At 45.1% G+C, this 12,391-nt stretch overlaps 1 protein-coding gene across 1 annotated transcript; it reads right to left on the reverse strand.

The window, feature by feature from the left end:
• Positions 1-11,246: 11,246 nt before the first annotated feature.
• On the reverse strand, positions 11,247-12,176 carry LOC140624850 (olfactory receptor 5H2-like). The gene has a single exon (XM_072811773.1). The coding sequence runs from the start codon at positions 12,174-12,176 to the stop codon at positions 11,247-11,249; it is 930 nt and encodes a 309-aa protein (XP_072667874.1).
• Positions 12,177-12,391: the final 215 nt, after the last annotated feature.

Genomic DNA, 12,391 nt, shown 5'->3' on the forward strand with positions numbered 1-12,391 from the left:
TTTACATTCCCCAAATGAATGAGAACATATAATGTTTGTCCTTCTGCGATTGACTCATTTCACTCAGCATAATACCTTCCAGTTCCATCCACATTGAAGCAAATGGTGGGTATTTGTCGTTTCTAATGGCTGAGGAATATTCCATTATATACATAGACCACAGCTTCTTTATCCATTCATCTTTCGTTGGACACCGAGGCTCCTTCCACAGTTTGGCTATCGTGGCCATTGCTGCTATAAACATCGGGGTGCAGGTGTCCCGGCGTTTCATTGCATCTGAATCTTTGGGGTAAATCCTCAGCAGTGCAATTGCTGGGTCATAGGGCAGGTCTATTTTTAACTCTTTGAGGAACCTCCACACAGTTTTCCAGAGTGGCTGCACCAGTTCACATTCCCACCAACAGTATAAGAGGGTTCCCTTTACTCCGCATCCTCTCCAACATTTGTTGTTTCCTGCCTTGTTAATTTGCCCCATTCTCACTGGTGTGAGGTGGGATCTCATTGTGGTTTTGATTTGTATTTCCCTGATGGCAAGTGATGCAGAGCATTTTCTCATGTGCATGTTGGCCATGTCTATGTCTTCCTCTGTGAGATTTCTGTTCATGTCTTTTGCCCTTTTCATGATTGGATTGTTTGTTTCTTTGGTGTTGAGTTTAATAAGTTCTTTATAGATCTTGGAAACTAGCCCTTTATCTGATACGTCATTTGCAAATAGCTTCTCCCATTCTGTAGGTTGTCTTTTAGTTTTGTTGACTGTATCCTTTGCTGTGCAAAAGCTTCTTATCTTGATGAAGTCCCAATAGTTCATTTTTGCTTTTGTTTCTCTTGCTTTCGTGGATGTATCTTGCAAGAAGTTACTGTGGCCAAGTTCAAAAAGTGTGTTGCCTGTGTTCTCCTCTAGGATTTTGATGGAATCTTGTCTCACATTTAGATCTTTCATCCATTTTGAGTTTATCTTTGTGTCTGGTGCAAGAGAGTGGTCTAGTTTCATTCTTCTGCACGTGGATGTCCAATTTTCCCAGCACCACTTATTGAAGAGACTGTCTTTCTTCCAATGGATAGTCTTTCCTCCTTTATCGAATATTAGTTGACCATAAAGTTGAGGGTCCACTTCTGGGTTCTCTATTCTGTTCCACCGATCTATGTGTCCGTTTTTGTGCCAGTACCACACAGTCTTGATGACCACAGCTTTCTAGTACAATCTGAAATCTGGCATTGTGATGCCCCCAGATATGGTTTTCTTTTTTAAAATTCCCCTGGCTGTTCAGGGTCTTTTCACACAGCCATTTCACATGCAAGATTCATGTCCTACGTAGGGGTCCCATGTCAGAGCTGGGGTTCAGCAAGCGCAGAAATTGGCCTGAACCCAGTTAGAGTCTCTGGACTGCACTTCATTCCTCTTCACTGAGGGAGTCCAGTACAGGATGAACGAGGAGCAGATCCTGCCGGGGCGGGGCAGGGGGGAGGAGAGGCCATTTGTACCCTGATCACCCCACTAACTTCAAGTTACAGGTGGCAGTTCAAGGGGGCTCCTCAAAGGGGCATCTTCCCCTCCCACTGTTCATGCCTCTTGCCCTACTCCCCTTTCAGCAGCACATTCTCACAGAGGGAGGTGCAACCACAGTTTTGTCTGCCTCCCTGTACTTCAGCACACATTAGATGCCTAATAAGTGTAGGGTGCTCGGCCTCCAAGGCTGATGCGTGGGTGAGCCATGGGCTTGGCCGCACACAGTGAGTTGCCCTCCCCCACCCAAGGACCAGGGCCTGTCCATTTGCCTATCAGTTCTGGCTCATTTAATCGACACAGGAACTCTGCATCAGTCCTTCTCAGGGTCTATCTCCATAGTCTGCAGCTGGACAGTGAAAGCAAGTGTTTCAGGAACTGGACAGGTTGATGTGGTTGGTAAGTGATGGAGCTGAGATTTGGACCCCGACCATACAAGCCCACATCAGGGAAAGGCAGGTCTGGGGCAGATGACAACAGAAAGCAAGCCTGTCCCAGCCCCGTCCTGGGTGCCCAGCTGCTCACCACGTCTATGGATGTCAACTGCTCTGCCACCAGTTTGGGAGGGAAGTCCATGAGCCCGGGCTTCTCCTCATGCAGCTGGTGCTCGGGGGTTACGCACCAGTGGTAGGTCGCCTCTGGGGCTGGAGGTCACTCTGTCTTTATGCTTAGGGAAGGAGTGACAATCCCCAGGAAAGCTGGTGGTGGAACTGACTGCGGCTCATGACCTGGTACGCATGAAGAAGGCACAGGCTCTTGTTCCAGGTCTGGAACAGCTGATGGAGGAGATGCTGGAAGGAGCCGTGGAGCTGGCACTGGGACAGGATAAAGAGAAATGTTTGTCAACAAGATTGACTTGCCCCATGCTCTTCCAAAAACAGGGCAGATTCCATGGCCGATAGAGAAACACCCAGCCCCTGAACCCCATCCCAGATAGTCTTTCCAGCTTGCAATCCCCCTTACCCTCTGACTCTGTGTCTGCCTCAGTGAGCTGCAGAAGTTCCCGGGGCATTACCATAATGGGAGCATGGCAATTCAGGTCATACAAATTTGCCTGCACCCAGGCCCCCTTTACTTCAAAACAGGCACAGTGCAGGGATTTCCAGGTGTCCTGCAGCTTCTGGTCAGGCCAGGTACCCAAGATGGGAGAGAGGGTGCTGGGGAGAGTCATATGCGGAGCAGCTTCAGAGCATGGCCTTTCATGCCACATGGTACTCCCATAGCACCATTCTTTCTGTGTGGGTCCCAGAGAATGTCCCCAGCATGACTTCCAACCCCCCTGTTGCTGTCCTTGCAGTGGATGACCTGGTCGTCCAGAAAACCTGTATGAGTCTGGTTTTTCTACTTATCCTCTTTTCTCAATGGCCAAGGGCCTCGTGTACTCCATCCTCCTTGCACACCAGTATCGGGGCTTAGGTTTGTGGCAGATTGGTGAGTGGTCTGCTCACCAAAGCTTCTGTTCTTGGCCCCAGTTGTGGAGGTCAGAAGAGGTGGTAGAGGGAAGTGTAGGAAGAGCAAGATGGGACAGTTGAAGGGATGGATGTTTGAGGCACCGAATTGGCCCAGACTGTGCTCCGCTTCCCAGAGGGCTTGGGACCCCATCTACAGCTCTCTTTGACTCGTTTGCCTCTTCACAGGAAGCTCCCAAAATGAAGCTGTCCCAATGGAAATCAAGAGAGCTATGAGATCCATGGCTCTGAGAGTCATTCCCCAGCCACAAACCCTTAGTCTCCCAATGTGCTTTGTGGAGGAATTAAGATTCTTCTTCTGGATCCAAAAATCAATCAAAGTTTTACTTGATCTTTTCCAAAAAATTTTTAAGGATATGTATTAATTAGAGAGAGAGAGAGAGAGAGGAGAGAGAGCAAATAAGCATGGTGAGCAGGCTCCCCACTCAGCAGGGAGTCCAATGTAGGACTCAAACACTGGACCCTGGGATAACGACCTGACCTGATGGCAGAGGCTCAGAGGATGACTGAGCCACCCAGTGCCCTTACTTGGTCTTATCATCCATGATAATGGTCTAAATATGGGTGGATCCTTTCATCCCTTGAGGCGGCCATGAAGATGTCACATCTAATAAACTATGGACGTATGTGCCTATGACATGCAGAGTGATTGACTGTCTGACACTCTGATTAGTCTTGGGACTGAGACACTGTATCTTCTTTATTCCTTCAATTATCTCAGTGACTAGAAATGTGCCTGCAATACCAGGTGCTTAATATGTATTAATGGATGAAGGACTCCCAACCAGCACTTTCTGTATACTGAGTGGACCTTGAGCTGCTCGGCCTTCCCCCAGTGACCTCTACTCTGGCCACATAAAGGACAAGTATCAGGACCAGTTCGATGGAATCTCAGAAGTCCTTTGCAAACAGGAAAACGGCCTGCTTTGCATGTGCTTCTGTAAAACCAGAAGTGCCACAGGCCCATGAGGGTTGGTGAGGAGAGCTTCTTCACTGGGGAGAGACAACTGCTACACAGGAAGATGCCCAGCAGCCCTTTCTACAGAGCCAGGCACCAGATAAGTCTATGCCATGTTTTCTCTCAGGATTTCCCACAGTAGCCCGATGAGGTTCATCCTCTTACCCCAGTACTTTTCAGAGGAGGAAAAGGAAGCTCAGAGAGGTGCAGTGACATTCCCAAAACATACTGGTAGTAGAGGCGAGCCCCCCGCCCCCTGTGCTGTGTATGGGGTGGTCACTCACCTGGGGAATTGCTGGCCCAGGACCTGTTGGGCTGTGGTGAACACCTGGTAGAGACAGGAAATGACTGGGTTGTTTGCAAGGCTTCTGTCCTGGAAGGATGGTCCCAAGGACTGTAGAAAATCATCCATTCTCCCTTCTCTGAGCATCAGCATGGTCCTGGCCTCACCCAGGGATAGGGTTGATTCCTTTTCACACCAGAGACACAAGGAGGGGCACTGTAGTCAGCTTCCAAACCATGAACCACTGGGAAGATCAGGGTCTGGCGCTCAGACTCCCATCCCCTCGGGAAGTTGTACAGGACAAGGGACTTGAGTGCCCACACAGAAAAAGGTTCGAGGCTTCAAAGTACCATTGGTTTTAGGGAAGACATGGTAAACTATTGGTAATTTCAACACATTCTGTTAGCTGAGCAACAACAGCATTACTCTCAACTGATAGCTTTTATGAAGACCAGTATGCCACTGAGTCTTCAGTTACATCCCCACTGCCAATAGAACGCAGAGGGCTAGACCCTCAAATGCTGCTCAAGATCACATACACTGGGGCTGAGAAGAGACCAGAGCATGGGCTGCATGGGATTTCCCTTAAGCTGATGTGGCTTAATCTGTTTCTGATCTAGGGAGGAAGGGTCAGGGGAAAACTACCTTCTCCTGCAGGTTCCAAGGGTGTCAGTTGTTTCTAGCCTGGGTTCTGGGCTTGCTCTGATCATCTCTGGGTCTTGAGTTTGACCATGAAAGTGGACCTGTTCTCACCGCAGACCTTCAATGGATGTTGGTGGCCTGATGCCCCTGTGCTTGTCAGGGGAGATGGAGGAGTTGAACTCTTGAAGTAACTCATCCAAGATTTCCTGGGTGGATCATTACAAAAAGAGCCAGCTACTGGTGCCAGGAGGCATCAGAGGCCTTCCCCCTAATCTGGGGTTCCAGGTTATGGCAGATCTAGCAACCAAAACAGTCTGTAGGGATACATAAGGTGTTCCTTGCAGCACTGCAGAAATGGCAAGAGAATGGCGTCAGGTCAAGTGCCAAGGGCCTTGAAAGTCTGAATCCCTGTGGAAGACGGCCTCTTTTATGGAGTACTACAAAGATCTATAGGGATACAGCTCATGACCTGTTGGGCCTACAATGATTTGATGTGTTCTGAGAGATGATCTGTTATTGAGAAACATATAGAGAGAATCTATAGAGAGAAACTATATAAACATTCTATATGAAAACATATAGAATGGCTTCATCCCACCCTTCCTTTTGTATTAAATCACACTCTTTAGTGTGATGATTTGGAAGGGCTCAGAGAAGGCCTGCAGGGACAGTGGAGCTGGCTTCTACACAGGATATCTGAGACGAGTAGGTGAAATAATAAAAACAGAAGTAAAACGCAAAGATACTCATGGCTTTGGGAAAAACAAAACAAAACAACCCCCCCCAACTCCTCAAAAACATGAAATATATTCTGCACCATTCCAGCGCAGGTGAAGAGTGTCTTCCCACATCATATGTAGCTGGAGGCTAGGCGTGGAGGTTCAGATATCTTTGCAGTTGGACCTGTGAGACACTTATGTGGAAACACTATGGCAGGGCCCTAGTTTTCTCTCCATGCTTGTGTGGGGGCCATATTTCTGTGGTGAGCCCTCTTCCCTTTCTCACCTCAGAACAGCACTGATCCCTGTTTGTCTGGTGCACCTGATCATTGTCTAGGGAGTTGGAATAGTTGAAGCCACAGACCATCTCCTCCAAGATCTCCTGGGTGCAGCTCTGCAAATACAGTGCCCCATATATACAGGGCCAAGAGACATTAGGGTCCTCCCTCGACATCACCCCCAAGGGGACACCCCCATTAGAAATCGTGTTCTCCTGTTCAGGCCAGAGGGGCAGCTGTGGAGACATCTGGCAAGGAGGAAGCCAGATGAAAGAGGCTCTTGGGCTCATGACTAACATATTGGAATTTGAGCTTGGTCCCCAGAACTCACCTTCTCATCTCGCCTGCTATGACCTGGGGTCTGAACACAAAAGATGTGTCAGGCTTCCAACACCTGGCAGCTGGTTTGTGCCCAGGAAGGGCATGTTCCTCTCCTCTGTCCCCTCTACACACACACACACGTACACACACACACACACACATACACACACACACAGACCCAGACACACTCACACACACATAAACACACAGACACACACACAATGAGGTGTAAGAGGTACAAGCCTGCTCAAATGAGATCACAGTGTGCCTGCTCTCCAGTGGCCTCCCCAAGTTGCCTTGTGGTACCTGTTGAGGTCTCCCACCACATAACCAGAAGCTTCGGAGAAGAGGGCCGAGCTGACGTCGACAGCTACATCAATGTCTCTCACTCTGGACTCTCCTGAGCCCAGAGCCCCTAAAAGTAGGACAACAGCAAGAGAACATCTTGTTCTCTTGACCGTCTCCAGTAAAGTGAGCTGTTGTAGAATGCAGGTGCCTGGTTACCAGAGTTCTAAATCAGTTGTGGGCCTGTCACCAAGGAAGTGATGTCACTTTTTCAAGATTCTGGGATCTGGGCCCCTTCCTTCAGTCAACCCTATCCAGAGCCCCTTCTTGGCAGATGACTGCTTACCCCATGCCATCTCCTTAACTGTACATCATGAGCCAAAAAATGCCATAGACACAACTGTCTGAACATGCAAGTAAGGTCTACCTTTGAGGACACAGAGCTGAATTCAGACCTTTATTTCTCTGTTTTCCCAGTGCTGTGTCCTATCTAACCCACTGGGTCTCTCAAATAGTCCACAGTTTCCCAACTTGCACTGTGGGGATCAGCCTAGAATCTACTTCCTAGGCACATCACCAGGGGTCTATGGATGATATTTATAACACGTGTGGGCTGATATCCTGTGTATCTGAGGCACAAATAAACTGGTGGAAGATTGACCAGAAGGGGTGGGATGAGCCATGGAGTACCACTTGAAAGTGGCCTGGATTCCAGCAATGTAATATCACAATAGCACGTTCCCTCTGGCCTCATTTCAATGGGGCACCACGATTGGTTGGAAATGCTCCAAGAGGCAGACATGGTCATCTTCTGTAGTCAAACTGTCCAATTATTTCCTGTTATATTTACAATGAGAACTTGTTGCTTCGTTTTGGCCTCTGAGGGCCGCAGCCTTTACAATGGCTCCCAAGATCCTGACCTGTGGCATAAGTATCCCTGTATCACCCTGAGGTGCTTAGTGACTGGCTTCTGACCAAAACAGTACAGCCAACAAAATGGCATGTCACATCTAAGTTCCAATTGGAAATAGCCTTTCACTTCCTATTTGTTTCCTCTCCTATCCCACTAACTCGTGTACCACTTTTTACCCTTTCCCTTTCCCATTTTCTTCTCTATCCCTGAATCAAAAATCAACCAGAGATGTTTTGAGCTGCCATGTACATAGGCCCACGTGGCAGAGAACTGAATCCACTTGGCAGAAAATCCTCTGCCAGGCTAGCCTCCCATGAGGCCACAGCCACAGCCTCTGAAGTACCTGGAGGTGGAGGAACCAAGCTAATTTGTGCCTGGCTTCCTCATCCACAGAACTGGTGAGAAATTAAATATACAAAGTGTAAGATGCAAGGTCCTGGGGCAATAGAGTAGCAGAGGAACAATACATTACTACCAGTCCACAAGGCCTCAGCATCTCTCCCTGCCCTCTTCCCTCTCTTCAGATCCCTCTGCATTTCCCCTCAGCCACACTGGCTGCCTTTTCCACCTCCTCTGGCCAAACCAGCTTCTGTTAGTCAGTATCTTCAGCAGGGGTCCTTTCTTGCCAACACGCTGCACCCAGATGTGTGCAGATCTAAATCCCTTTTGTTATTCTGTTCTCACCAATGTCACCCTCACTGAGACCTTTCTTACCTTTCTCTCCCATGACTCCCCAGCCTTGCTTCCCAGCATACAGTCTTGTATAGCATACAGCACTTGCTCTTTTCTTTCATGGGTTGTTGTTTTTGTGCTTTTGTTCATTTCCAGACTGTAAGTTCCTAAAGGCAGGGAGCTCATGGTATTTTCAGCTCCACCCTGGGCCCACCAAGGTATACCTGAGTGCTTAGTGCCAAGTTACTGAATGAATCAATGAGAAGTTCTTGAAAGCCACCTCCCCTTTCAACTACCTCGACTGCAGGGAGAGATGCCACTAAGAGTTTCAAGTTGGGTCTGGGAAAGGGGGAGGACCACAATAGCCTCTGCAGGAGTCTTTCTTCTGCAGTTCCTCCAGCAGAAGTCCCTAGATACCATTGCAGAAGAGGCCTCCTGCATCGTGTTCTCCAGCTCTAGCATTACAGCCCCAGGCAGGTACACCACCAAAGAAAAGAACAGTTTTATTTGGGTGTCCTCAAGGCAGTGTCTTTCCAGAATCACAGGGGCAAAGGAGCTGGACCTGTGGGCTCCAAGGACAGAGTAAAGGACCTCAGAAGCCTCCCTTTCATCCCTTTCCTGTCCTTTCCATTAGTATCCTCTTTACAAATATGGGACTGCACCTTAGCCAGAAGAGTGACCCTGCACCCATCCATGCCTATCTAAATGAGTATCCTGAAGGTCCTGTGGAGACTGGTCTTGTCCCTGGAACCCAGACACAGTGCACAATGCTCTGGCATTTTCCTAGGGAATGTGAACACATGATAAACAGGTAGACAACATGACTAACCATCAGAAAAATGCAAGCCAAGAACACAATGAGACATCACATCACATCCATTGCAAGGGCTATCATAGAAAAGACAAGAGATAAGAGATGCTGCTGAGAATGTGGAGAAAAGGGAACCCTTGGGCACTGTTGTTGGGATCGCACATTGGTACAGTTGCTATGCAAAACATATGGTGGTTCCTCAAAATTTAAAAATAGAGCTACCATAGTATTGAGCATTTCCACTTCTGGGACCATATCCATAGAAAACAGAATATGTCTAGAAAATGCTTGCACCTCCATGATCGAGAAACACTATGTTCAACAACCAAGACACGAGAACTTCCGTACCCATCAACAATGACTGGATAAAGCAGTGTTAGCTGTAGAATGGAATAGGAGTCAGCCATAGGAAAGGAAATCCTGCTACATGTGATAACGGTACTGGACTTCAAAGGCAATATGACAAGTGAAATGAGTGAGACAGAGAATGGCAAATATATATATATATATATATATATATATATATATATATATATTCCCTAATATGCGGAATCCAAAACAGAAGAAAGAAGAAAAAACTAATTCAGAAAAAGGGATGAGATTGAAGTAACCAGAATGGTGATTGAGGGAAAGGTGAAAGGTACAAACTTTGAATTTTAAGGTAAAGAAGTAATAGCGATTTACAGTACAACACAACTCCAGTGATACTGCTTTATAGTGTATCTGAGAGGTGGCAAGAGAATAAATATTGAGAGTTCTCATCACAACGAAAATTGTTTTTTATTTATTTTTGTATCTATAAGAGATGATGGTATTTAACCAAACTGATTCTGGTAATTGTCACAATATGGGAATGTAAAATCATTATGTTGTTTACCTTCAACATGCACAGTGCTCTATGTCAATTATATCAATAAAAGTGGGGCCAACAGTATTGTAACATTCATAATGAGGTTCAGAAAAATTGACCTGGTAAAAGTAATGACACCTAAACAAAACGTTAAACAGTAGACCCTGCCTGTAGCCATTAGATTATGATATGATAAAAATTTTCCCAAAAGACATGACTGCGGGAGGAAAGGGAAGAGGAAGGAAGAGCAGCATATTTATATTTATATTTTCCATTCAGCACATCCTCTCTGTTTAACTAGATCTTGCCTTCCTGGTGGGTGTTTGCATCAGTTCTTAAAGTTCAGCTTGGGCTGGCATTCATGACTCTTCCATAAGCTCTATTTTCCCAAGGCAATGGACAGAGGACTTCAGTGAGACATTAGCATCTGAATAGGTCAGGAGTCCTGGTATGCCAAAGATTTGTAATTTTTATTCATTCAATTATAAATCAATTATAAATCAAAAGTATCTGAGCTTTTATCAGCTCTTGAGGCTCATAACATCCTAACTTGCTGATTTTCATGTCTCTCTGAGGCACCCTCTTTGACGTTATATCATCTTAACATTTGGACTTTGGTAATATTCATTTAAACCCTCTCATTGTCAACAGCAGATTCCAATAAAGTCCATATTATTATTTTCTTAATCTTTCTAGCTTATTTTTTTGAAATCTAGGAATATTCAGTCACACCCTATTCAGTCACTTTTGTCTATGTTCACCCCAACTTAAATCCTCAGCTGAATCTGCTACCTTTCTTTTTTAGTGAAGTTTTCCAGATTCCTGTCATACAAACACAGCTAGAAAGGGTCTGTAGAAGGCATCAGAGATAGTGACAGACAACTTGCCTCTGCCTTCCTCTAAGAAGCGCAATGAGCTAAGAGCATCTCGTATGATTTAGCCCTGTCTTCACTGTTTTAACACCCTTGTCATTTTTTTCCCTCATTGCTTCCATTTCTTTTTATTTCTCTCTGTGTATCAGAGTTGAATCCCACAGGAAGTGAAATTCACCATGCCCCAAATAAAGTGGAAAGAAAAACCCTTTATGGCTGAGCTCCTGGGATTTGCCTCTGTTCACTCAAATACAAATCTGCCTCCACTATCAAGTTAAATGTAACACGGGTCTTCGGCTACACAGCTGTATAATAGCAAAGACATCAATCAAGTTCCGATCAGAAGCATTATGCCCTCTTAGTACTTACTGCATTTATAAAGTCACACCAAAGAACAGACAAACTTGTGAAATGTTTTCATTTTTGTTTCCTGCTTTAATTATTTAAGTATGATTTCAGCACTCGATTTCAATTTCTTGTGTGCTTTTGAATAACATACACAAATATTTTAAGGAAATTATTAGATTCTCCCACCGTAAGTCATGAAAACACTAGGACAATTATAACCACAAAAAAAAAAAATTGAGTACCAGTCAACACATAGCAACATGTAATCTCCTGGACAATTTTGTCTTTTTAATGAAAGGAGACTAGATGCTTGTATGCAATCTAAGCATTTCTCTTTAATATTTTTCTCAGTGAATCTATGACTTTCTTATTTCTCAGGCTGTAAATAACTGGATTTAAAACAGGAATTATGACAGTGTAAAACAGAGAATCCATCATATCTTGATCATCTGCTTGTGCAGATCTAGGGCGCACATACATGAAAAGGAGGGGGCCATAGTACAAAGACACAGATAAGAGATGGGCCCCACAGGTGGAGAAGGCTTTCCTTATGCCTTGTAGAGACTTCTTTTTTAAGATTATAAAGAGAACTAAAGTGTAAGAGATAAGAACAATCAGAATGGTGAGCATCTGAATTGACCCAGAAAAAATATATACTATGAGAATATTAATAGAAGGATCCATACAAGAAATTTTAAATAATGGCATGATGTCACAGTAAAAGTGATGTATTATGTTAGTATTACAGAAGGTTAATCTGAATAAAAAGCCTACATGAATTATGGCATGAAGAAAGCCACCGACAAATGAGGAAACTAACAGCTGCATGGATAGTCTGTTGGTCATAATCACTGGATAAAGTAAAGGCTTGCATATGGCCACATAGCGATCATATGCCATTGTTGCCAGCAGAAAACATTCTGTGGTTGCACCAGTTGTAAAGAAAAAAAACTGTATCATGCATTCAGAGAGAGAAATCGTCCAGCTCTTGGCAAAGAAGTTGACCAGCATCTTGGGGGTCACTGTGGATGATATCCAGGCATCCACAAATGCCAGACTGCCAAGGAATAAGTACATGGGGATGTAAAGCTGAGGGTCATTGCAGATGAGAGCAATCAGACCAAGGTTCCCCACAATGGTGATGAGATAGATAACCAAGAACACCAAGAACAGAGGAATTTGCCACTTGGGTTGATATGTGAGTCCTGTGAGAACAAACGCTTCCAGTTCTGTTGCATTTTTAATTTCCATATTTTAATAGATGGCCCCTGAAATTAAAGAACATAAATAAATAAAAGAAATAAAAGAAAATTCAGTGAGGGGAACTGAAATAAAATCACTCACTAGCCTGAAGAACCTTTAATTTTATTTACTCCAACATGGAAACTATTGGGGAAAATCGGTATATTGGGAAAATGCAATTATTTCAATTTAAAATATGTACAACATAAACCGATTTAGAAGAC

Source organism: Canis lupus, chromosome 35 (assembly GCF_048164855.1).
Source record: "Canis lupus baileyi chromosome 35, mCanLup2.hap1, whole genome shotgun sequence".
In the NCBI taxonomy this organism is placed as follows: domain Eukaryota; kingdom Metazoa; phylum Chordata; class Mammalia; order Carnivora; family Canidae; genus Canis; species Canis lupus.

Bases quoted from the DNA above. Each gene is read 5' to 3' on its own strand.
- LOC140624850 (XM_072811773.1), bottom strand. From the start codon at position 12,176: ATGGAAATTAAAAATGCAACAGAACTGGAAGCGTTTGTTCTCACAGGA.